This window comes from Dendropsophus ebraccatus, chromosome 3 (assembly GCF_027789765.1).
Source record: "Dendropsophus ebraccatus isolate aDenEbr1 chromosome 3, aDenEbr1.pat, whole genome shotgun sequence".
NCBI classification, from domain to species: domain Eukaryota; kingdom Metazoa; phylum Chordata; class Amphibia; order Anura; family Hylidae; genus Dendropsophus; species Dendropsophus ebraccatus.
In genome coordinates this window covers 201,503,549-201,528,643 of record NC_091456.1, presented here as the reverse complement: position 1 = coordinate 201,528,643, position 25,095 = coordinate 201,503,549, and the positions used below count along the sequence as shown (strand labels likewise).

Here is a 25,095-nt window from a genome sequence, read left to right as displayed (position 1 = left end):
ACAATCGCATAGTAATCCTGTACAATCACATAGAAATTCTGTACAATCACATAGAAATTCTGTACAATCACATAGAAATTCTGTACAATCGCATAGTAATTCTGTACAATCGCATAGTAATCCTGTACAATCGCATAGTAATCCTGTACAATCACATAGTAATCCTGTACAATCGCATAGTAATTCTGTACAATCACATAGTAATCCTGTACAATCACATAGTAATCCTGTACAATCGCATAGTAATCCTGTACAATCGCATAGTAATCCTGTACAATCGCATAGTAATTCTGTACAATCGCATAGTAATCCTGTACAATCACATAGTAATCCTGTACAATCACATAGTAATCCTGTACAATCGCATAGTAATCCTGTACAATCGCATAGAAATTCTGTACAATCGCATAGTAATTCTGTACAATCGCATAGTAATCCTGTACAATCGCATAGTAATCCTGTACAATCGCATAGTAATCCTGTACAATCGCATAGTAATTCTGTACAATCACATAGTAATCCTGTACAATCGCATAGTAATCCTGTACAATCGCATAGTAATTCTGTACAATCGCATAGTAATCCTGTACAATCGCATAGTAATCCTGTACAATCGCATAGTAATTCTGTACAATCGCATAGTAATCCTGTACAATCACATAGTAATCCTGTACAATCACATAGTAATCCTGTACAATCACATAGTAGTCCTGTACAATCGCATAGTAATCCTGTACAATCGCATAGTAATCCTGTACAATCGCATAGTAATTCTGTACAATCGCATAGTAATTCTGTACAATCGCATAGTAATCCTGTACAATCGCATAGTAATTCTGTACAATCGCATAGTAATCCTGTACAATCGCATAGTAATCCTGTACAATCGCATAGTAGTCCTGTACAATCGCATAGTAATCCTGTACAATCGCATAGTAATCCTGTACAATCGCATAGTAATTCTGTACAATCGCATAGTAATCCTGTACAATCACATAGTAATCCTGTACAATCGCATAGTAATTCTGTACAATCGCATAGTAATCCTGTACAATCGCATAGTAATCCTGTACAATCGCATAGTAATTCTGTACAATCACATAGTAGTCCTGTACAATCACATAGTAATTCTGTACAATCACATAGAAATTCTGTACAATCACATAGAAATTCTGTACAATCGCATAGTAATCCTGTACAATCACATAGTAATTCTGTACAATCGCATAGTAATTCTGTACAATCGCATAGTAATCCTGTACAATCACATAGTAATTCTGTACAATCACATAGTAGTCCTGTACAATCACATAGTAATCCTGTACAATCGCATAGTAATTCTGTACAATCGCATAGTAATCCTGTACAATCGCATAGTAATTCTGTACAATCACATAGTAATCCTGTACAATCGCATAGTAATTCTGTACAATCACATAGTAATCCTGTACAATCACATAGTAATCCTGTACAATCGCATAGTAATCCTGTACAATCACATAGTAGTCCTGTACAATCGCATAGTAATCCTGTACAATCGCATAGTAATCCTGTACAATCGCATAGTAGTCCTGTACAATCGCATAGTAGTCCTGTACAATCGCATAGTAATCCTGTACAATCGCATAGTAATCCTGTACAATCGCATAGTAATCCTGTACAATCGCATAGTAGTCCTGTACAATCGCATAGTAATCCTGTACAATCGCATAGTAATCCTGTACAATCGCATAGTAATTCTGTACAATCGCATAGTAATCCTGTACAATCACATAGTAATCCTGTACAATCGAATAGTAGTCCTGAACAATCGCATAGTAATCCTGTACAATCGCATAGTAATTCTGTACAATCGCATAGTAATTCTGTACAATCACATAGTAATCCTGTACAATCACATAGTAATCCTGTACAATCGAATAGTAATCCTGTACAATCGCATAGTAATTCTGTACAATCGCATAGTAATCCTGTACAATCACATAGTAGTCCTGTACAATCGCATAGTAATCCTGTACAATCACATAGTAATCCTGTACAATCACATAGTAATCCTGTACAATCACATAGTAATCCTGTACAATCACATAGTAATTCTGTACAATCACATAGTAATCCTGTACAATCACATAGTAATCCTGTACAATCACATAGTAGTCCTGTACAATCACATAGTAGTCCTGTACAATCACATAGTAATTCTGTACAATCGCATAGTAATCCTGTACAATCACATAGTAATTCTGTACAATCACATAGTAATCCTGTACAATCGCATAGTTATCCTGTACAATCACATAGTAATTCTGTACAATCGCATAGTAATTCTGTACAATCGCATAGTAATCCTGTACAATCAATCACATAGTAATCCTGTACAATCACATAGTAATTCTGTACAATCACAGATGGAATCCTGTACAATCACATAGTAATCCTGTACAATCACATAGTAATCCTGTACAATCACATAGTAATCCTGTACAATCGCATAGTAGTCCTGTACAATCGCATAGTAATTCTGTACAATCACATAGTAATCCTGTACAATCGCATAGTAGTCCTGTACAATCACATAGTAATCCTGTACAATCGCATAGTAGTCCTGTACAATCGCATAGTAATTCTGTACAATCACATAGTAATCCTGTACAATCACATAGTAATCCTGTACAATCGCATAGTAATTCTGTACAATCACATAGTAATCCTGTACAATCGCATAGTAATCCTGTACAATCGCATAGTAATCCTGTACAATCACATAGTAGTCCTGTACAATCACATAGTAATTCTGTACAATCGCATAGTAGTCCTGTACAATCACATAGTAATTCTGTACAATCACATAGTAATCCTGTACAATCACATAGTAATCCTGTACAATCACATAGTAATCCTGTACAATCGCATAGTAATCCTGTACAATCGCATAGTAATTCTGTATAATCGCATAGTAATTCTGTACAATCACATAGTAATCCTGTACAATCACATAGTAATCCTGTACAATCGCATAGTAATCCTGTACAATCACATAGTAATCCTGTACAATCGCATAGTAATCCTGTACAATCGCATAGTAATCCTGTACAATCACATAGTAATCCTGTACAATCGCATAGTAATCCTGTACAATCGCATAGTAATCCTGTACAATCGCATAGTAATCCTGTACAATCGCATAGTAATCCTGTACAATCGCATAGTAATCCTGTACAATCACATAGTAATCCTGTACAATCACATAGTAATTCTGTACAATCGCATAGTAATTCTGTACAATCGCATAGTAATTCTGTACAATCACATAGTAATCCTGTACAATCACATAGTAATCCTGTACAATCATAGTAATTCTGTACAATCACATAGTAATCCTGTACAATCGCATAGTAATCCTGTACAATCGCATAGTAATCCTGTACAATCACATAGTAATCCTGTACAATCGCATAGTAGTCCTGTACAATCGCATAGTAATCCTGTACAATCGCATAGTAATCCTGTACAATCGCATAGTAATCCTGTACAATCGCATAGTAATCCTGTACAATCGCATAGTAATCCTGTACAATCGCATAGTAATCCTGTACAATCATAGTAATTCTGTACAATCGCATAGTAATCCTGTACAATCACATAGTAATCCTGTACAATCACATAGTAATCCTGTACAATCACATAGTAATCCTGTACAATCACATAGTAATCCTGTACAATCACATAGTAATCCTGTACAATCACATAGTAATCCTGTACAATCACATAGTAATCCTGTACAATCACATAGTAATCCTGTACAATCACATAGTAATCCTGTACAATCGCATAGTAATCCTGTACAATCGCATAGTAATTCTGTACAATCGCATAGTAATTCTGTACAATCACATAGTAATCCTGTACAATCACATAGTAATCCTGTACAATCACAGATGGAATTTCGTATATTGGGGTTTTTCATTCGCTCGTGGCCATGATTCTAGTTCTGAGAGTTTCTCTCACCGGGACCCAGTTTGTATCTTTTTTTCTTGATTATTATGTAAAATAAAATCCTATTCACCAAGAAGTCTACAGGATTCCTATTTTTGGGGGATCTGAGGACTTTTCCTCCGTAACATCCGAATAAAATGCAGATCCACAATTTTAGCTATTGTCCTGATTTTGACCATTTCTCCTTTTTTTTCCACTATTTTTACAGATCTGCAGAAAATACGACTGACACTACAGATGCACTGCTGACATTTTTTGTGGATCGTGATCAGAAAATTGAGGACTCAAAATCTGGTGCACAAAAATATGTGGCGGTGCGAGTGAGGCGTCCCTGGCTAAATTGGCCTTGTGGCATATAAATCTATGTAGATTGTTACCCCCGAGGTACATGAGGGCATACATTACTGGTATGGACGCCAGACTCTTCTCCGGTTACCCGTCATGGATGTGCATGTTTCTGTACTGTCTTGTGGACTATTCAGTGTTTTTTTGCTATACAAGGTTTTGGGGACCATGATTTGCTTTGGGGGGTTCCCGCTGCACTATGGCGATACTCACTGTGGCAAGATCTGGTAGAGCAGATTTTCTGCTTTGCGCTTCTCCTCCAGATACGCTTGTGTCCTCTCCTCGACTAATTTCTCCAGGTTGTTTGCATATTGCTCCATGCGAGATAGTAAATTATCCAGAATACTGGTTGTGCCCTCCCTGTAACACACAAGAGAACATAGGTCACCCCATTATAGGGTGTGGATGAGAGCACCCCGGGTGGTGTCCCATAAGAACTCACTTGTTGAACTTGCAGATGTAGATCTTAATCTGGTTGAAGTCTGGTCTCTCTAGGGGGTCCTCGGCCCAGCACCTTTCCATCAGGATCCCCAGCTCCTCACTGTGACAGCCGGTGTCCACCGTTGGCCTGAAGTATGGCCGCTGTCCATTTCTGACCTTCTGAACAATCTCTGAAAGAAAGTGCAGTGCTAGATATCTATAGTGGATGCAGCTTGGGAGAGAATGGGCTAACAAGGTTGACCCCATCTTGACTCCCAGCACATGTACATTACATAGAAAAGCTACAATGCTGATGCAAGCCATGGATTGCACCTGACCTTACCCTTTGGGCTAAGGTCCATGCCCTGGATGTAAAACGCTCCATTTCGCAGTGCAATCTCCTGCAGTATGATCCCAAAACTGTACACATCGCCCTTCTGAGTGCCTTGAGGTGGGGGTCTCCCCATACGTAGCAGTTCAGGAGACGTCCAAAGCTTTTCTGGATACAGAAAAAAACCCCATATTGCTGCCAGGTCTAGAGAGCTTGTTACAGAAAGATTTTATCATTCACAATGTGATATAAACTGAATGGCCCTTTATTTCAGCCCACTGCCGTTAGGATTGTCTCCGCTGACTAAACACCCGTGACCCCGAAGCACAGAATAACATCATGGATCAGTCTAAAGTCCCTATTACACAAAGCCATTATCGGCCGATATTGCCCGTTAGGAAGATAATCGCCTCGTGTAATGGAAGACAACGATCAGCCGATATGCATGATGATAGCAGCGGTATGCTTCCGTGGCTCCGTGTAAAAGGAGTGGCGGCAGCAGACCTCCACTATCTCCTATGGGCTGCTCGGACGATCTAGAGATCACCTGGGCAGACCTGACCCGCAGCCCCCCGCGCTGGAGCATGCACTCGCTTGCTCCCTCCCATCGCTCCGTGTAATAGGGGCTTTAGGGTGAATCCACATTCTAGTGATGTGTTCGACTTGTAACAAAGCCTGGTCATTGAGGGTAGACTCGCCGAAGCCAGAGCTCACGGTCAGCCGCTGGGGTTTTCTGATGTTGCTGTGTAAATATACTGAGAATGTTGAGATTTAGAAAAAACTCCCAGCTAGAGGGCATCCTATGGATCGAAACAAGTCATCACCAAAAGTGTTCCGAGGAGGGTGTTATTAATGGTTCTGATGAACAGGTGGAGCAAAGTAAGGAAACTGCAGCAAATACAATCCGACTAACCTATCCGAACAGAAAACTGCCCACTTCTGGCTACAGATAACACCACATGACCAGATTCAGAAAAAAAGAAAAAATTACAATTTTTGCCTTCTCTGGAGTCTCGAATTTCTATCACTAAGCGGTCGAAAAACATGTCTGTGGAAAAAAAAATGTCCACTCAGATGGATCCAGATCTCTATAGAGAAACATGGCCGCTCAGATGGATCCAGATCTCTATAGAGAAACACGGCCGGTCAGATGGATCCAGATCTCTATAGAGAAACATGGCTGCTCAGATGGATCCAGATCTCTATAGAGAAACATGGCCGGTCAGATGGATCCAGATCTCTATAGAGAAACACAGCCGGTCAGATGGATCCAGATCTCTATAGAGAAACATGGCTGCTCAGATGGATCCAGATCTCTATAGAGAAACATGGCCGGTCAGATGGATCCAGATCTCTATAGAGAAACATGGCCGCTCAGATGGATCCAGATCTCTATAGAGAAACATGGCTGGTCAGATGGATCCAGATCTCTGTGGGGAAACATGGCCGGTCAGATGGATCCAGATGTCTATAGAGAAACATGGCTGGTCAGATGGATCCAGATTTCTGTGGGGAAACATGACCAGTCAGATGGATCCTGATCTCTATATAGAAACATGGCCGGTCAGATGGATACAGATCTCTGTGGGGAAACATGACCAGTCAGATGGATCCAGATCTCTATAGAGAAACATGGCTGCTCAGATGGATCCAGATCTCTATAGAGAAACATGGCCGGTCAGATGGATCCAGATCTCTATAGAGAAACATGGCCGGTCTGATGGATCCAGATCTCTATAGAGAAACATGGCTGCTCAGATGGATCCAGATCTCTATAGAGAAACATGGCTGCTCAGATGGATCCAGATCTCTATAGAGAAACACGGCCGGTCAGATGGATCCAGATCTCTATAGAGAAACATGGCCGGTCAGATGGATCCAGATCTCTGTAGAGAAACATGGCTGCTCAGATGGATCCAGATCTCTATAGAGAAACATGGCCGCTCAGATGGATACAGATCTCTGTGGGGAAACATGACCAGTCAGATGGATCCAGATCTCTATAGAGAAACATGGCTGCTCAGATGGATCCAGATCTCTATAGAGAAACACGGCCGGTCAGATGGATCCAGATCTCTATAGAGAAACATGGCCGGTCAGATGGATCCAGATCTCTATAGAGAAACATGGCTGCTCAGATGGATCCAGATCTCTATAGAGAAACATGGCTGCTCAGATGGATCCAAATCTCTATAGAGAAACATGGCCGGTCAGATGGATCCAGATCTCTATAGAGAAACATGGCTGCTCAGATATACAGAAGGCTCTAATAAAGGGGACATTCAGCGTACAGGCTGTAGATGGGGCAGCAGATATAATCTGTCAAGACATTTTGTAATCTTGTGAGAAGTTATAATACACTAAAGTGTAACGGTAAACATAGGGGACATTCACACCCACTGGCATACAAGGCATAGACATCATCAGCGTCACAGGTGGAGCGGAAGCTGGCCAGCCCATAGTCGGTGATCTTCAGCACAAAGCGGCTGTCCACCACACAGTTAGAGGACTTCAGGTTCCCATGACATGCGATGATGCTGCGGTGAAGGAAACACATCCCCTGCCGGAGAAAGAGAATATTACAAATGGGAGGACCTCCTGCAGCAGCCAATCAGGGTGAAGGTAGTTCACAGGGTAAAAAATTCCTGTTTTTAGAATAAAGAAATCCACAAATATTGTTGTAGAAGTAAAAACTGGAGATGACATCAGCAAACTAAATTCTTACCCCCCCCCCAAATGACGTGCGTACTTGCCCTCCTGATCACTGTGCGTATATGCCCTCCTGATGACTGTGTGTACTTGCCCTCCTGATGACTGTGTGTATATGCCCTCCTGATCACTGTGCGTATATGCCCTCCTGATGACTGTGTACTTGCCCTCCTGATCGCTGTGTGTACTTGCCCTCCTGATAGCTGTGCGTATATGCCCTCCTGATGACTGTGTGTATATGCCCTCCTGATCACTGTGCGTACTTGCCCTCCTGATGGCTGTGCGTACTTGCCCTCCTGATCGCTGTGCGTACATGCCCTCCTGATGACTGTGTGTATATGCCCTCCTGATCGCTGTGCGTACATGCCCTCCTGATGACTGTGTGTATATGCCCTCCTGATGACTGTGCGTACATGCCCTCCTGATCACTGTGCGTACTTGCCCTCCTGATCGCTGTGTGTATATGCCCTCCTGATCACTGTGCGTACTTGCCCTCCTGATCACTGTGCGTACTTGCCCTCCTGATCACTGTGCGTACTTGCCCTCCTGATAGCTGTGCGTACTTGCCCTCCTGATGACTGTGCGTATATGCCCTCCTGATGACTGTGTGTACATGCCCTCCTGATGACTGTGTGTATATGCCCTCCTGATGACTGTGTGTACATGCCCTCCTGATGACTGTGCGTACATGCCCTCCTGATCGCTGTGTGTATATGCCCTCCTGATAGCTGTGTGTATATGCCCTCCTGATGACTGTGCGTATATGCCCTCCTGATGACTGTGTGTACTTGCCCTCCTGATGACTGTGTGTATATGCCCTCCTGATGACTGTGCGTACATGCCCTCCTGATCGCTGTGTGTATATGCCCTCCTGATAGCTGTGTGTATATGCCCTCCTGATGACTGTGTGTACATGCCCTCCTGATCGCTGTGTGTATATGCCCTCCTGATCACTGTGCGTACTTGCCCTCCTGATGACTGTGTGTACTTGCCCTCCTGATGACTGTGTGAACATGCCCTCCTGATGACTGTGCGTACATGCCCTCCTGATCGCTGTGTGTATATGCCCTCCTGATCACTGTGCGTACTTGCCCTCCTGATAGCTGTGCGTACATGCCCTCCTGATGACTGTGCGTACATGCCCTCCTGATGACTGTGTGTACATGCCCTCCTGATGACTGTGTGTACATGCCCTCCTGATGACTGTGTGTACTTGCCCTCCTGATCACTGTGTGTACATGCCCTCCTGATGACTGTGTGTATATGCCCTCCTGATGACTGTGTGTATATGCCCTCCTGATGACTGTGTGTACTTGCCCTCCTGATCGCTGTGTGTACATGCCCTCCTGATGACTGTGTGTACTTGCCCTCCTGATGACTGTGCGTACATGCCCTCCTGATCGCTGTGTGTATATGCCCTCCTGATCACTGTGCGTACTTGCCCTCCTGATAGCTGTGCGTACATGCCCTCCTGATGACTGTGCGTACATGCCCTCCTGATGACTGTGTGTACATGCCCTCCTGATGACTGTGTGTACATGCCCTCCTGATGACTGTGTGTACTTGCCCTCCTGATGACTGTGTGTACATGCCCTCCTGATGACTGTGTGTACTTGCCCTCCTGATCGCTGTGTGTACATGCCCTCCTGATGACTGTGTGTACTTGCCCTCCTGATGACTGTGCGTATATGCCCTCCTGATGACTGTGTGTACTTGCCCTCCTGATCGCTGTGTGTATATGCCCTCCTGATCGCTGTGCGTACTTGCCCTCCTGATCGCTGTGCGTACTTGCCCTCCTGATAACTGTGCGTATATGCCCTCCTGATCGCTGTGCGTACTTGCCCTCCTGATCGCTGTGCGTACTTGCCCTCCTGATCGCTGTGCGTACTTGCCCTCCTGATGACTGTGCCTGAAGCAGCAGTGCAGAGGATACAGGAGATCTCACCTTGACAATGTCATTGATCAGGGAGTTCCGGAACATCCAGTCCAGGTTGATGCTGTCATTCTCCAAAATATCCTGGGAAGAGAGAATATAAATATGGCTTCTGTGTTGTTACTGCTCACCTATAATCCTCTTCTGCATCTGTTCTCACTGCCTGTGTACTTGCCCCATGGGCTGATTCTAGTACCCGTCCAATGCCCTGCCCCCTGTAGCTTCCCTATTTCCTGCCCCCTGTAGCTTCCCTATTTCCTGCCCCCTGTAGCTTCCCTATTTCCTGCCCCCTGTAGCTTCCCTATTTCCTGCCCCCTGTAGCTTCCCTATTTCCTGCCCCCTGTAGCTTCCCTATTTCCTGCCCCCTGTAGCTTCCCTATTTCCTGCCCCCTGTCCTTGTCTCATGCTCTTCTCCACCCTATACAGCGAAGCTCACAAGTCATTGACATTAGTGTTTTCCCTCGGCAAACTGTTGGCTATTCTCATAGGGTCACTGACCTGTGGTGACCTGTGTGTGACGTCATGGCTGGAGAGGCTTCTCATAGGGTCACTGACCTGTGGTGACCTGTGTGTGACATCATGGCTGGAGAGGCTTCTCATAGGGTCACTGACCTGTGGTGACCTGTGTGTGACATCATGGCTGGAGAGGCTTCTCATAGGGTCACTGACCTGTGGTGACCTGTGTGTGACATCATGGCTGGAGAGGCTTCTCATAGGGTCACTGACCTGTGGTGACCTGTGTGTGACATCATGGCTGGAGAGGCTTCTCATAGGGTCACTGACCTGTGGTGACCTGTGTGTGACGTCATGGCTGGAGAGGCTTCTCATAGGGTCACTGACCTGTGGTGACCTGTGTGTGACAACATGGCTGGAGAGGCTTCTCATAGGGTCACTGACTTGTCAGAGTATCGTTGGTGAACTTTCTTGCTCTGCTGCCGTATGATGTCTTCTATGTCCTCTATGTCTTCTATGTCCTCTATGTCTTCTATGTCCTCTATGTCTTCTATGTCTTCTATGTCTTCTATGTCTTCTATGTCCTCTATGTCTTCTATGTCTTCTATGTCCTCTATGTCCTCTCTGTCTTCTATGTCCTCTATGTCCTCTATGTCCTCTATGTCTTCTATGTCTTCTATGTCTTCTATGTCCTCTATGTCCTCTCTGTCTTCTATGTCCTCTATGTCCTCTGTCTTCTATGTCCTCTATGTCCTCTATGTCCTCTATGTCCTCTATGTCCTCTATGTCCTCTATGTCCTCTATGTCCTCTATGTCCTCTATGTCCTCTCTGTCTTCTATGTCCTCTATGTCTTCTATGTCCTCTATGTCTTCTATGTCTTCTATGTCTTCTATGTCTTCTATGTCTTCTATGTCCTCTATGTCCTCTATGTCTTCTATGTCTTCTATGTCTTCTATGTCCTCTATGTCCTCTCTGTCTTCTATGTCCTCTATGTCCTCTATGTCTTCTATGTCCTCTATGTCTTCTATGTCTTCTATGTCTTCTATGTCTTCTATGTCTTCTATGACTTCTATGTCTTCTATGTCTTCTATGTCTTCTATGTCCTCTATGTCCTCTATGTCTTCTATGTCCTCTATGTCCTCTCTGTCTTCTATGTCCTCTATGTCCTCTATGTCTTCTATGTCCTCTATGTCCTCTCTGTCTTCTATGTCTTCTATGTCCTCTATGTCCTCTATGTCCTCTATGTCCTCTATGTCTTCTATGTCTTCTATGTCTTCTATGTCTTCTATGTCCTCTATGTCTTCTATGTCTTCTATGTCTTCTATGTCCTCTATGTCCTCTATGTCCTCTATGTCCTCTATGTCTTCTATGTCTTCTATGTCTTCTATGTCCTCTATGTCCTCTATGTCTTCTATGTCTTCTATGTCCTCTATGTCCTCTATGTCTTCTATGTCCTCTATGTCCTCTATGTCTTCTATGTCCTCTATGTCCTCTATGTCCTCTATGTCCTCTATGTCCTCTCTGTCTTCTATGTCCTCTATGTCTTCTATGTCTTCTATGTCTTCTATGTCCTCTATGTCCTCTATGTCCTCTATGTCCTCTATGTCCTCTATGTCTTCTCTGTCCTCTATGTCCTCTATGTCTTCTATGTCCTCTATGTCCTCTATGTCTTCTCTGTCTTCTATGTCCTCTATGTCCTCTATGTCCTCTATGTCCTCTATGTCCTCTATGTCCTCTATGTCCTCTATGTCCTCTATGTCCTCTATGTCTTCCATGTCTTCCATGTCCTCTATGTCTTCTATGTCCTCTATGTCCTCTATGTCTTCTATGTCCTCTATGTCTTCCATGCCTTCCATGTCCTCTATGTCCTCTATGTCTTCTATGTCTTCTATGTCCTCTATGTCCTCTATGTCCTCTATGTCCTCTATGTCTTCCATGTCTTCCATGTCCTCTATGTCCTCTATGTCCTCTATGTCCTCTATGTCTTCCATGTCTTCCATGTCCTCTATGTCCTCTATGTCCTCTATGTCTTCTATGTCCTCTATGTCCTCTATGTCCTCTATGTCCTCTATGTCCTCTATGTCTTCTATGTCCTCTATGTCTTCTATGTCTTCTATGTCCTCTATGTCCTCTATGTCCTCTATGTCTTCTATGTCTTCTCTGTCTTCTATGTCTTCTATGTCTTCTATGTCTTCTATGTCCTCTATGTCTTCTATGTCCTCTATGTCTTCTATGTCCTCTATGTCCTCTATGTCTTCTATGTCCTCTATGTCTTCTATGTCTTCTATGTCTTTCTCAGTCTGATTTCTGACGATTATTACATGAATGAACAATGGAGGGAACCTTCTGACTGCTCCGTGTGTTTTGGCCGCTTTCGGCCCTGATATCAGTACTTTTCCCCAGATGTGTTATACCCTTTCTGTAATAACACTTTGCCCCTGCTCCATCCCTAATCTCCAGGCCCCTCAGCGGCCACTACTATACGTGTGGTCCTTTATTAGATGGCGCTGACCACCTGACATGGACTACACCTACATTCCTATATGCACAACTCTTCTCACACCTGTAAGCTGCCCCGGGGACAATACTCGGTCACGATACAGATGTTTGGAGGGTCAATGCACGCACCAAGGAACCGAGTCAAGTGGTTGAACTGCACGTCCCTCATCTGTGGACAAGAAGAGAGAAAATCTGTTCAGAAGAAATTGAAGACCACGTACAATGCAAGGGAAGGAAACAACATCATGGGCTACTACAACCTGAGGGCCCCTTAAAGCAGAGCTCCAGATATGTTATGGACCCATCCTCTGCCCCACAGAAATGAGGTCCATAGATGAAAGAAGATCAAGAAGGTCCATCAACCAGAGGAGGAGAATGCATGTGCATAAAGGGGGCAAGAAAATAGAACTAGGACTTTATAAACCTTTTCTGATTCTCACCTGCCCATTGTAGACACTCTAGGGGTGGACAGGGGTCACATGGGCCCTCTGACTTTGGGGACCTGCCGTCAGCAAGCTGCCATGTGCTGTGTAATCTGACTTTTTTTCTATGATAGCCAATAATAAGTTTGGCGTACAGCAGCTCTTCTGTGGGGTTGGACCAGGCGGGCTAGCTTTTACCACCTATAAATGACCCAGTCTCTGATCCCTGGTTGTACTTTCTTGGGCTCCCACAATACTATGCCTACATGTCCTTCCTTGGGTCCTCTTATCCCCAGTTACCTTAGGTCCTATAACCCTGTCCCTGGTTGTCCTTCCTTAGCTCCCCCCCCCCATGACCCTGATCCACAGCCGTTCTCCATTGGCCCCCATTTACCCTGTCCTCAGTCTCCGATTGTCCTTCCTTGGGTCCTTATGGCCCGGTCACTAGTTGTTTTTCCCAACGATAAGATGCTCCGTCCTCCTATGGGTTCATCCACTCTTATTTGTACCGTCTTTAGCTCCATCATTCTCCCAGAACTGAGCAGTATACTGAGCTTTACATAGCAGCAATGTTATATAACCATCACACCTCTAAGTACATCACCTTTTCTCCTGGCTTTAGGAGCAGCTGATTGACATTCAGAGCCACATCTACTGTATATTCCTAATATAGACAAGAGGACGGCACTCCAATCGTATGAAAGTGATGGTTTATTCACCCAATCACGTACAGCGACGTTTCCACTCAAGTACATAGTGGAATCCCAGTGATATTTATATGAAGGGGTGCACCCCCAAGGTGTGTCTCTCAATAAGTGACATCATAACATCAATAAAGAACACAATTGTGCTTAAGCGCTCATCGGTATAGTGTTACACAACAACTCATAGTGTTCTTTATTGATGTTATGATGTCACTTATTGAGAGACACACCTTGGGGGTGCACCCCCTCATATAAATATCTCTGGGATTCCACTATGTACGTGCTTGAAAAAGACTCAGGTTAGAGTGGAAACGTCGCTGTACGTGATTGGGTGAATAAACCATCACTTTCATACGATTGGAGTGCCGTCCTCTTGCCTATATTTGGATATCCAGTGAAGCCGGGGATCGACTTCTGTTGGGACGTGCACCCACCAGCTTGAAGCTATTCTGACCAGCGCAGTGCCGTCCATCCTTTTGTTTTTTGCATACTGTATATTCCCGATATTGAGGATCATTCTCCAAACAATTCTGTGTCACCAGGAATCATTATCACAGCGTCATACTTACATGTTTGAGCTCAAACAGGACCTGCCTTGTCAGTTCTATGCGCTTCTTATTCACATGCTTAACGGCAACCACATTACCCTGAAAGAGAAGGGCAAAAGAGACAGTGAGATGGGCTCTATAGGGTGGAGACCGCATAGACTAAAGCGACCTGTACACTTCTATAACTCTCAGCTGATCCCCCAATACAGATGGTTCACTGACACTTATCACATGTGTATGGCCAGAGCAAGAGATAGGACAAAAGAGAGAGCAGTCAGGGAAGAAAAGAGAGAATCAAAAGGTGATTGAAGAGACAGTCAAAGCCAGAAATGATAGGGAGAGAGGTGGAGAAGTCTAGAGAGATTACAGTGACTTGTGAGAGTGATCACCTTGAAGTGTCCAGTGTTGGCAAAGATTTGGTATTTTCCGTGAGCCGTCATCAGGGAACCATAACTGGAGCCTCTCTAGGACAAAGCAAGACAGTCACACACAAGGCGAGGCTGGCGTCTCGACATGGAGGGGGCATAGGACCCCTAATCTTGCTTCTAACGTCTTGCAGTTTATCCCCCTTTGTGGCATGGAGCTTGTTATAGTGTTACCTCTCTTCATATCATGTATGTTGTGGGTTTAATTGATTTGATCATGTATGTCTTGCACTTTGTAGTTTTTGTGTACTAATAAAATCTGTATCATTTTTTCATTTTCACATACAATTTATTTCATCATTTTCTTTGGGGATGTGCCACCCCTGTATGTGTGACATGGCTTTTCCTTTGTTTGTTGATCTATATGGTTTTCTTCATGTCATATTGGGTTGAGCACCCCACTCTACTGATATAGTAGTGCCTTGTCCTCCATTTTTGTTTTTTTCTCCTCATATCAGACTGAACCAGGGAGCAATTGGCCAACAAACGAGAAATCGCCCATTTGTCAGCTGGTCGCATCTTTTGTACGGGCATTAAGGTCTTCAGGGTCATTAGTGTAAACGGGAACATGGGGAAGAGTATCATGACGTTACCGAGCTGTACAGATGGTCCAGTGCATGTGGCCCAGTCCTATAATTATTGGAGCCTTCTAAAGACTTTATAGACGAGTGCCAATTACTTGGTGATCGTCCTGCCGTGTAAAGCAGCTCTTAGTTCTGGGCTCTCAGAATGGATGGGCCATAGTTTCATCCCTTAGAGAATGATTCTCGTTCACCCCTTGAACACGGAATAGTGAGTCATAGAGAGACTGATGTTGTTTCTGGGTTCTGGCCTCATCCTAAGACGAGTCTCGTAGACCCTTAGCACACAGAAACAACAAGTCTCGTAGACCCTTAGGACACAGAAACAGTAAGTCTTATAGACCCTCAGGACACAGAAACAACAAGTCTCGTAGACCCTTAGGACACAGAAACAGTAAGTCTTATAGACCCTTAGGACACAGAAACAACAAGTCTCGTAGACCCTTAGGACACAGAAACAGTAAGTCTTATAGACCCTCAGGACACAGAAACAACAAGTCTCGTAGACCCTTAGGACACAGAAACAACAAGTCTTGTAGACCCTTAGGACACAGAAACAACAAGTCTTGTAGACCCTTAGGACACAGAAACAAGTCTCGTACACCCTTAGGACATAGAAACAAGTCTCGTACACCCTTAGGACACAGAAACAAGTCTCGTAGACCCTTAGGACACAGAAACAAGTCTCGTACACCCTTAGGACACAGAAACAGTAAGTCTCGTAGACCCTTAGGACACAGAAACAGTAAGTCTCGTAGACCCTTAGGACACAGAAACAGTAAGTCTTATAGACCCTTAGGACACAGAAACAGTAAGTCTCGTAGACCCTTAGGACACAGAAACAGTAAGTCTTGTAGACCCTTAGGACACAGAAACAACAAGTCTTGTAGACCCTTAGGACACAGAAACAAGTCTTGTAGACCCTTAGGACACAGAAACAAGTCTCGTAGACACTTAGGACACAGAAACAAGTCTTGTAGACCCTTAGGACACAGAAACAAGTCTCGTAAACCCTTAAGACACAAACAACAACAGTCTCCACAAGGATCACTATTCTGTGTTTTGTCGCCATATGAGACTTGTCTTAGAGTGGTACCTAGACCCAGAAACAAGGTTTCTATATGGATGACTATTCTATGTCCAGGTCTCACCCTAAGGCGATTATCGTACACCCCTAGCACACAGAGTAGTGATCTATATAGAGACTGTTGGTGTTATTTCTGGGTCCTGATCTCACCCTAAGACCATTCTGTGTCCAGGTCTCACTCTCAAGAACCTTCCACAGAGCGATTAATTGCAAAATGGGGCAGATATCTCCCTGTGTAATCGCATAGCATGTCTGGCCATCCAACACCATCTTAACCTGATTCTTCTTCCCCCCTGAACACAGAATAGGGATCAATATGTAGGCTGTTGTTTCTGGCTGCAGTAGGCGCCCATTGGCGCTGAACCCGGAGAAGCGGGGGGGGGGGGGGGGGGGGGGGTGACAGGTAGGCATAGTCTATTATTGGCTCTATATCTTCAGAGTGGAATGAAAATCCACCGCAAGAATGGATGCCATAGACTTAAGTAGAAATCAGTATCACAGTGGATTTCACTGACAAACTTGCAGCATATGGTACGCATGAATCCACCCTAAAAGTTATATTTTAGGGGAAATTTTCTGTTCTGATAATTCTCCAGGAGTAAAAATTTTCTAGAATCCCAGCCGTGTAACCAGAACAACACAGTAATAACTAGGGCGTTAATTGGTGTATGGGGTAATAACTAGGGTGATAATTAGTGTATGGGGTTATATATAGGGTGATAATTGGTGTATAGGGTGATACGTAGGGTGATAATTGGTGTATGGGGTGATACGTAGGGTGATAATTGGTGTATGGGGTGATACGTAGGGTGATAATTGGTGTATGGGGTGATACGTAGGGTGATAATTGGTGTATGGGGTGATACGTAGGGTGATAATTGGTGTATGGGGTGTTACGTAGGGTAATAATTGGTGTATGGGGTGATAATTGGTGAATGGGGAGATACGTAGGGTGATAATTGGTGTATGGGGTGATAATTGGTGTATGGGGTGATACATAGGGTGATAATTGGTGTATGGGGTGATACGTAGGGTGATAATTGGTGTATGGGGTGATAGGTAGGGTGATAATTGGTGTATGGGGTGATAGGTAGGGTGATAATTGGTGTATGGGGTGATACGTAGGGTGATAATTGGTGTATGGGGTGATACGTAGGGTGATAATTGGTGTATGGGGTGATACGTAGGGTGATAATTGGTGTATGGGGTGATACGTAGGGTGATAATTGGTGTATGGGATGATAATCGGTGTATGGGGTGATACGTAAGGTGATTGTTGGTGAATGGGGAAGGAGCTAAGATAAGGTGCCCTCACTAGTGACAGGGTCAGGCGGCTTCCGGCACACTTGTGATATTTCTCAGAGTTCCCAAACTGCAGCTCCTCCCAGCGGATCCTCCACAGCATGCTCGCCAATTCTTTCTCCAGCATCAGCTTCCTGTGGACAGATAGATAAGTGACCCACCGAATGTCATTATGACGACTTCTCCCACTGTACAGCATGATCCCACCCACTAGATGTGGCACCTCCAAAAGGAAATAGAGCTCTGCCTTTAGTTACACAATAGAGTATTACCTCTCCCTAAATCCTTCTTTCCTAAAGTCTTCACTAACACCGAACTGCCAATATGAGGCTGGATAAAGGATTCCTCCTCCCCAAGTGCATTATTTTACATCTGGAAATATTGAGTTGCAGTTTCCATTGTTTGGGCCACTTATCTAGTAACAAGAAATCATTCCCCATATTACTCACCCCTCCAGGAATATCACCCCTATTGTGTCACCAGCAACAGACAAACCTTACCCAACAACCCTTCTCCTGTCACTATCCTTACCTACCAACCCTTCTCCTATGTCACTATCCTTACCCACTAACCCTTCTCCTATGTCCCTATACTTACCTACCAACCCTTCTCCTATGTCATTATCCTTACCTACCAACCCTTCTCCTGTGTCATTATCCTTACCCACCAAGCCCTCTCCTATGTCACTATCCTTACCTACCAACCCTTCTCCTGTCACTATCCTTACCTACCAACCCTTCTCCTATGTCACTATCCTTACCTACCAACCCTTCTCTTATGTCACTATCCTTACCTACCAACCCTTCTCCTATGTCACTATCCTTACCTACCAACCCTTCTCCTATGTCACTATCCTTATCTACCAACCCTTCTCCTATGTCACTATCCTTACCCACCAACCCTTCTCCTATGTCACTATCCTTACCTACCAACCCTTCTCCTATGTCACTATCCTTACCCACCAACCCTTCTCCTATGTCACTATCCCTACCCACCAACCCTTCTCCTATGTCACTATTCTTACCTACCAACCCTTCTCCTATGTCACTATACTTACCTACCAACCCTTCTCCTATGTCACTATCCTTACCCACCAACCCTTCTCCTATGTCACTATACTTACCTACCAACCCTTCTCCTATGTCACTATCCTTATCTACCAACCCTTCTCCTATGTCACTATCCTTACCTACCAACCCTTCTCCTATGTCACTATCCTTACCTACCAACCCTTCTCCTATGTCACTATCCTTACCTACCAACCCTTCTCCTATGTCACTTACCTACCAAACCTTCTCCTATGTCACTATCCTTACCTACCAACCATTCTCCTATGTCACTATCCTTACCCACCAACCCTTCTATGTCACTATCCTTACCTACCAACCCTTCTCCTATGTCACTATCCTTACCCACCAACCCTTCTCCTATGTCACTATCCTTACCCACCAACCCTTCTATGTCACTATGCTTACCTACCAACCCTTCTCCTATGTCACTATCCTTACCTACCAACCCTTCTCCTATGTCACTATACTTACCTACCAACCCTTCTCCTATGTCACTATCCTTACCTACCGACCCTTCTCCTATGTCACTATCCTTACCTACCAACCCTTATTCTATGTCACTATCCTTACCTACCAACCCTTCTCCTATGTCACTATCCTTACCTACCAACCCTTCTCCTATGTCACTATCCTTACCCACCAACCCTTATTCTATGTCACTATTCTTACCCACCAACCCTTCTCCTATGTCACTATACTTACCTACCAACCCTTCTCCTATGTCACTATACTTACCTACCAACCCTTCTCCTATGTCACTATCCTTACCCACCAACCCTTCTCCTATGTCACTATCCTTACCTACCAACCCTTCTCCTATGTCACTATCCTTACCCAACAACCCTTCTCCTATGTCACTATCCTTACCCACCAACCCTTCTCCTATGTCACTATCCTTACGTACCAACACTTCTCCTATGTCACTATCCTTACCCAACAACCCTTCTCCTATATCACTATCCTTACCCACCAACCCTTCTCCTATGTCAGTATCCTTACCTACCAACCCTTCTCCTATGTCACTATCCTTACCTACCAACACTTCTCCTATGTCACTATCCTTACCTACCAACCCTTCTCCTATGTCACTATCCTTACCTACCAACCCTTCTCCTATGTCACTATCCTTACCCAACAACCCTTCTCCTATGTCACTATCCTTACCCAACAACCCTTCTCCTATGTCACTATCCTTACCCAACAACCCTTCTCCTGTCAGTATCCTTACCTACCAACCCTTCTCCTATGTCACTATCCTTACCCACCAACCCTTCTCCTATGTCACTATCCTTACCTACCAACCCTTCTCCTATGTCACTATCCTTACCTACCAACCCTTCTCCTATGTCACTATCCTTACCTACCAAACCTTCTCCTATGTCACTATCCTTACCTACCAAACCTTCTCCTATGTCACTATCCTTACCCACCAACCCTTCTATGTCACTATCCTTACCTACCAACCCTTCTCCTATGTCACTATCCTTACCCACCAACCCTTCTCCTATGTCACTATCCTTACCCACCAACCCTTCTATGTCACTATGCTTACCTACCAACCCTTCTCCTATGTCACTATCCTTACCTACCAACCCTTCTCCTATGTCACTATACTTACCTACCAACCCTTCTCCTATGTCACTATCCTTACCTACCAACCCTTCTCCTATGTCACTATCCTTACCCACCAACCCTTATTCTATGTCACTATCCTTACCCACCAACCCTTCTCCTATGTCACTATACTTACCTACCAACCCTTCTCCTATGTCACTATACTTACCTACCAACCCTTCTCCTATGTCACTATCCTTACCCACCAACCCTTCTCCTATGTCACTATCCTTACCTACCAACCCTTCTCCTATGTCACTATCCTTACCCAACAACCCTTCTCCTATGTCACTATCCTTACCCAACAACCCTTCTCCTATGTCACTATCCTTACCCACCAACCCTTCTCCTATGTCACTATCCTTACCTACCAACCCTTCTCCTATGTCACTATCCTTACCCAACAACCCTTCTCCTGTCAGTATCCTTACCTACCAACCCTTCTCCTATGTCACTATCCTTACCTACCAACACTTCTCCTATGTCACTATCCTTACCTACCAACCCTTCTCCTATGTCACTATCCTTACCTACCAACCCTTCTCCTATGTCACTATCCTTACCCAACAACCCTTCTCCTATGTCACTATCCTTACCCAACAACCCTTCTCCTATGTCACTATCCTTACCCAACAACCCTTCTCCTATGTCACTATCCTTACCCAACAACCCTTCTCCTATGTCACTATCCTTACCCAACAACCCTTCTCCTGTCAGTATCCTTACCTACCAACCCTTCTCCTATGTCACTATCCTTACCCACCAACCCTTCTCCTATGTCACTATCCTTACCTACCAACCCTTCTCCTATGTCACTATCCTTACCTACCAACCCTTCTCCTATGTCACTATCCTTACCTACCAACCCTTCTCCTATGTCACTATCCTTACCTACCAACCCTTCTCCTATGTCACTATCCTTACCTACCAACCCTTCTCCTATGTCACTATCCTTACCCACCAACCCTTCTATGTCACTATCCTTACCTACCAACCCTTCTCCTATGTCACTATCCTTACCTACCAACCCTTATTCTATGTCACTATCCTTACCTACCAACCCTTCTCCTATGTCACTATCCTTACCTACCAACCCTTCTCCTATGTCACTATACTTACCTACCAACCCTTCTCCTATGTCACTATACTTACCTACCAACCCTTCTCCTATGTCACTATACTTACCCACCAACCCTTCTCCTATGTCACTATCCTTACCCACCAACCCTTCTCCTATGTCACTATCCTTACCTACCAACCCTTCTCCTATGTCACTATCCTTACCCAACAACCCTTCTCCTATGTCACTATCCTTACCCAACAACCCTTCTCCTATGTCACTATCCTTACCCAACAACCCTTCTCCTGTCAGTATCCTTACCTACCAACCCTTCTCCTATGTCACTATCCTTACCTACCAACCCTTCCCCTATGTCACTATCCTTACCCACCAACCCTTCTCCTATGTCACTATCCTTTCCCACCAACCCTTCTATGTCACTATCCTTACCCACCAACCCTTTTCCTATGTCACTATCCTTACCCACCAACCCTTCTCCTATGTCACTATCCTTACCCACCAACCCTTCTCCTATGTCACTATCCTTACCTACCAAACCTTCTCCTATATCACTATCCTTACCTACCAACGCTTATTCTATGTCACTATCCTTACCTACCAACCCTTCTCCTATGTCACTATCCTTACCCAACAACCCTTCTCCTATGTCACTATCCTTACCCAACAACCCTTCTCCTATGTCACTATCCTTACCCACCAACCCTTCTTATATGTCACTATCCTTACCCAACAACCCTTCTCCTGTCAGTATCCTTACCTACCAACCATTCTCCTATGTCACTATCCTTACCTACCAAACCTTCTCCTATGTCACTATCCTTACCCACCAACCCTTCTCCTATGTCACTATCCTTACCTACCAACCCTTCTCCTATGTCACTATCCTTACCTACCAACCCTTCTCCTATGTCACTATCCTTACCCAACAACCCTTCTCCTATGTCACTATCCTTACCCAACAACCCTTCTCCTATTTCACTATCCTTACCCACCAACCCTTCTCATATGTCACTATCCTACCCACCAACCCTTCTCCTATGTCACTATCCTTACCTACCAACCCTTCTCCTATATCACTATCCTTACCTACCAACCCTTCTCCTATGTCACTATCCTTACCTACCAACCCTTCTCCTATGTCACTATCCTTACCCACCAACCCTTCTCCTGTCACTATCCTTACCTACCAACCCTTCTCCTATGTCACTATCCTTACCCACCAACCCTTCTCCTATGTCACTATACTTACTTACCAACCCTTCTCCTATGTCACTATCCTTACCTACCAACCCTTCTCCTATGTCACTATCCTTACCTACCAACCCTTCTCCTATGTCACTATCCTCACCTACCAACCCTTCTCCTATGTCACTATCCTTACCTACCAACCCTTCTCCTATGTCACTATCCTTACCTACCAACCCTTCTCCTATGTCACTATCCTTACCTACCAACCCTTCTCCTATGTCACTATCCTTACCTACCAACCCTTCTCCTATGTCACTATCCTTACCCACCAAACCTTCTCCTATGTCACTATCCTTACCCACCAACCCTTCACCTATGTCACTATCCATACCTACCAACCCTTCTCCTATGTCACTATCCTTACCTACCAACCCTTCTATGTCACTATCCTTACCTACCAACCCTTCTCCTATGTCACTATCCTTACCTACCAACCCTTCTATGTCACTATCCTTACCTACCAAACCTTCTCCTATGTCACTATCCTTACCTACCAACCCTTCTCCTATGTCACTATCCTTACCTACCAACCCTTCTCCTCTGTCACTATTCTTACCTACCAACCCTTCTCCTATGTCACTATCCTTACCTACCAACCCTTCTTCTATGTCACTATCCTTACCTACCAACCCTCCTCCTCTGTCACTATCCTTACCTACCAACCCTTCTCCTATGTCACTATCCTTACCTACCAACCCTTCTCCTATGTCACTATCCTTACCTACAAACCTGTCTCCTATGTCACTATCCTTACCTACCAACCCTTCTCCTATGTCACTATCCTTACCTACCAACCCTTCTCCTCTGTTACTGTCCTTACCTACCAACCCTTCTCTTATGTCACTATCCTTACCTACCAACCCTTCTCCTATGTCACTATCCTTACCTACCAATCCTTCTCCTATGTCACTATCCTTACCTACTAACCCTTCTCTTATGTCACTATCCTTACCTACCAACCCTTCTCCTATGTCACTATCCTTACCTACCAACCCTTCTCCTATGTCACTATCCTTACCTACCAACCCTTCTCCTATGTCACTATCCTTACCTACCAACCCTTCTCCTATGTCACTATCCTTACCCACCAACCCTTCTCCTGTCACTATCCTTACCTACCAACCCTTCTCCTATGTCACTATCCTTACCCACCAACCCTTCTCCTATGTCACTATACTTACTTACCAACCCTTCTCCTATGTCACTATCCTTACCTACCAACCCTTCTCCTATGTCACTATCCTTACCTACCAACCCTTCTCCTATGTCACTATCCTCACCTACCAACCCTTCTCCTATGTCACTATCCTTACCTACCAACCCTTCTCCTATGTCACTATCCTTACCTACCAACCCTTCTCCTATGTCACTATCCTTACCTACCAACCCTTCTCCTATGTCACTATCCTTACCTACCAACCCTTCTCCTATGTCACTATCCTTACCCACCAAACCTTCTCCTATGTCACTATCCTTACCCACCAACCCTTCACCTATGTCACTATCCATACCTACCAACCCTTCTCCTATGTCACTATCCTTACCTACCAACCCTTCTATGTCACTATCCTTACCTACCAACCCTTCTCCTATGTCACTATCCTTACCTACCAACCCTTCTATGTCACTATCCTTACCTACCAAACCTTCTCCTATGTCACTATCCTTACCTACCAACCCTTCTCCTATGTCACTATCCTTACCTACCAACCCTTCTCCTCTGTCACTATTCTTACCTACCAACCCTTCTCCTATGTCACTATCCTTACCTACCAACCCTTCTTCTATGTCACTATCCTTACCTACCAACCCTCCTCCTCTGTCACTATCCTTACCTACCAACCCTTCTCCTATGTCACTATCCTTACCTACCAACCCTTCTCCTATGTCACTATCCTTACCTACAAACCTGTCTCCTATGTCACTATCCTTACCTACCAACCCTTCTCCTATGTCACTATCCTTACCTACCAACCCTTCTCCTCTGTTACTGTCCTTACCTACCAACCCTTCTCTTATGTCACTATCCTTACCTACCAACCCTTCTCCTATGTCACTATCCTTACCTACCAATCCTTCTCCTATGTCACTATCCTTACCTACTAACCCTTCTCTTATGTCACTATCCTTACCTACCAACCCTTCTCCTATGTCACTATCCTTACCTACCAACCCTTCTCCTATGTCACTATCCTTACCTACCAACCCTTCTCCTATGTCACTATCCTTACCCACCAACCCTTCTCCTATGTCACTATCCTTACCTACAAACCTGTCTCCTATGTCACTATCCTTACCTACCAAGCCTTCTCCTATGTCACTATCC

General features: G+C 44.4%; 1 protein-coding gene across 1 annotated transcript in view; it reads right to left on the bottom strand.

Annotated features, from left to right (window-relative positions):
- NPR2 (natriuretic peptide receptor 2) overlaps window positions 1-25,095 on the bottom strand; it is a 103,258-nt gene that overhangs the window by 38,219 nt on the left and 39,944 nt on the right. Inside the window, exons 8-16 of the mRNA XM_069963384.1 lie at window positions 17,770-17,890; window positions 14,751-14,825; window positions 14,383-14,460; window positions 12,752-12,856; window positions 9,747-9,818; window positions 7,493-7,652; window positions 5,105-5,260; window positions 4,784-4,952; window positions 4,555-4,701 (exon numbers count right to left, since the gene is read on the bottom strand). Of these exons, the coding sequence (XP_069819485.1) occupies window positions 4,555-4,701; window positions 4,784-4,952; window positions 5,105-5,260; window positions 7,493-7,652; window positions 9,747-9,818; window positions 12,752-12,856; window positions 14,383-14,460; window positions 14,751-14,825; window positions 17,770-17,890 (1,083 nt within the window). The remainder of the gene's footprint in view (window positions 1-4,554; window positions 4,702-4,783; window positions 4,953-5,104; window positions 5,261-7,492; window positions 7,653-9,746; window positions 9,819-12,751; window positions 12,857-14,382; window positions 14,461-14,750; window positions 14,826-17,769; window positions 17,891-25,095) is intronic.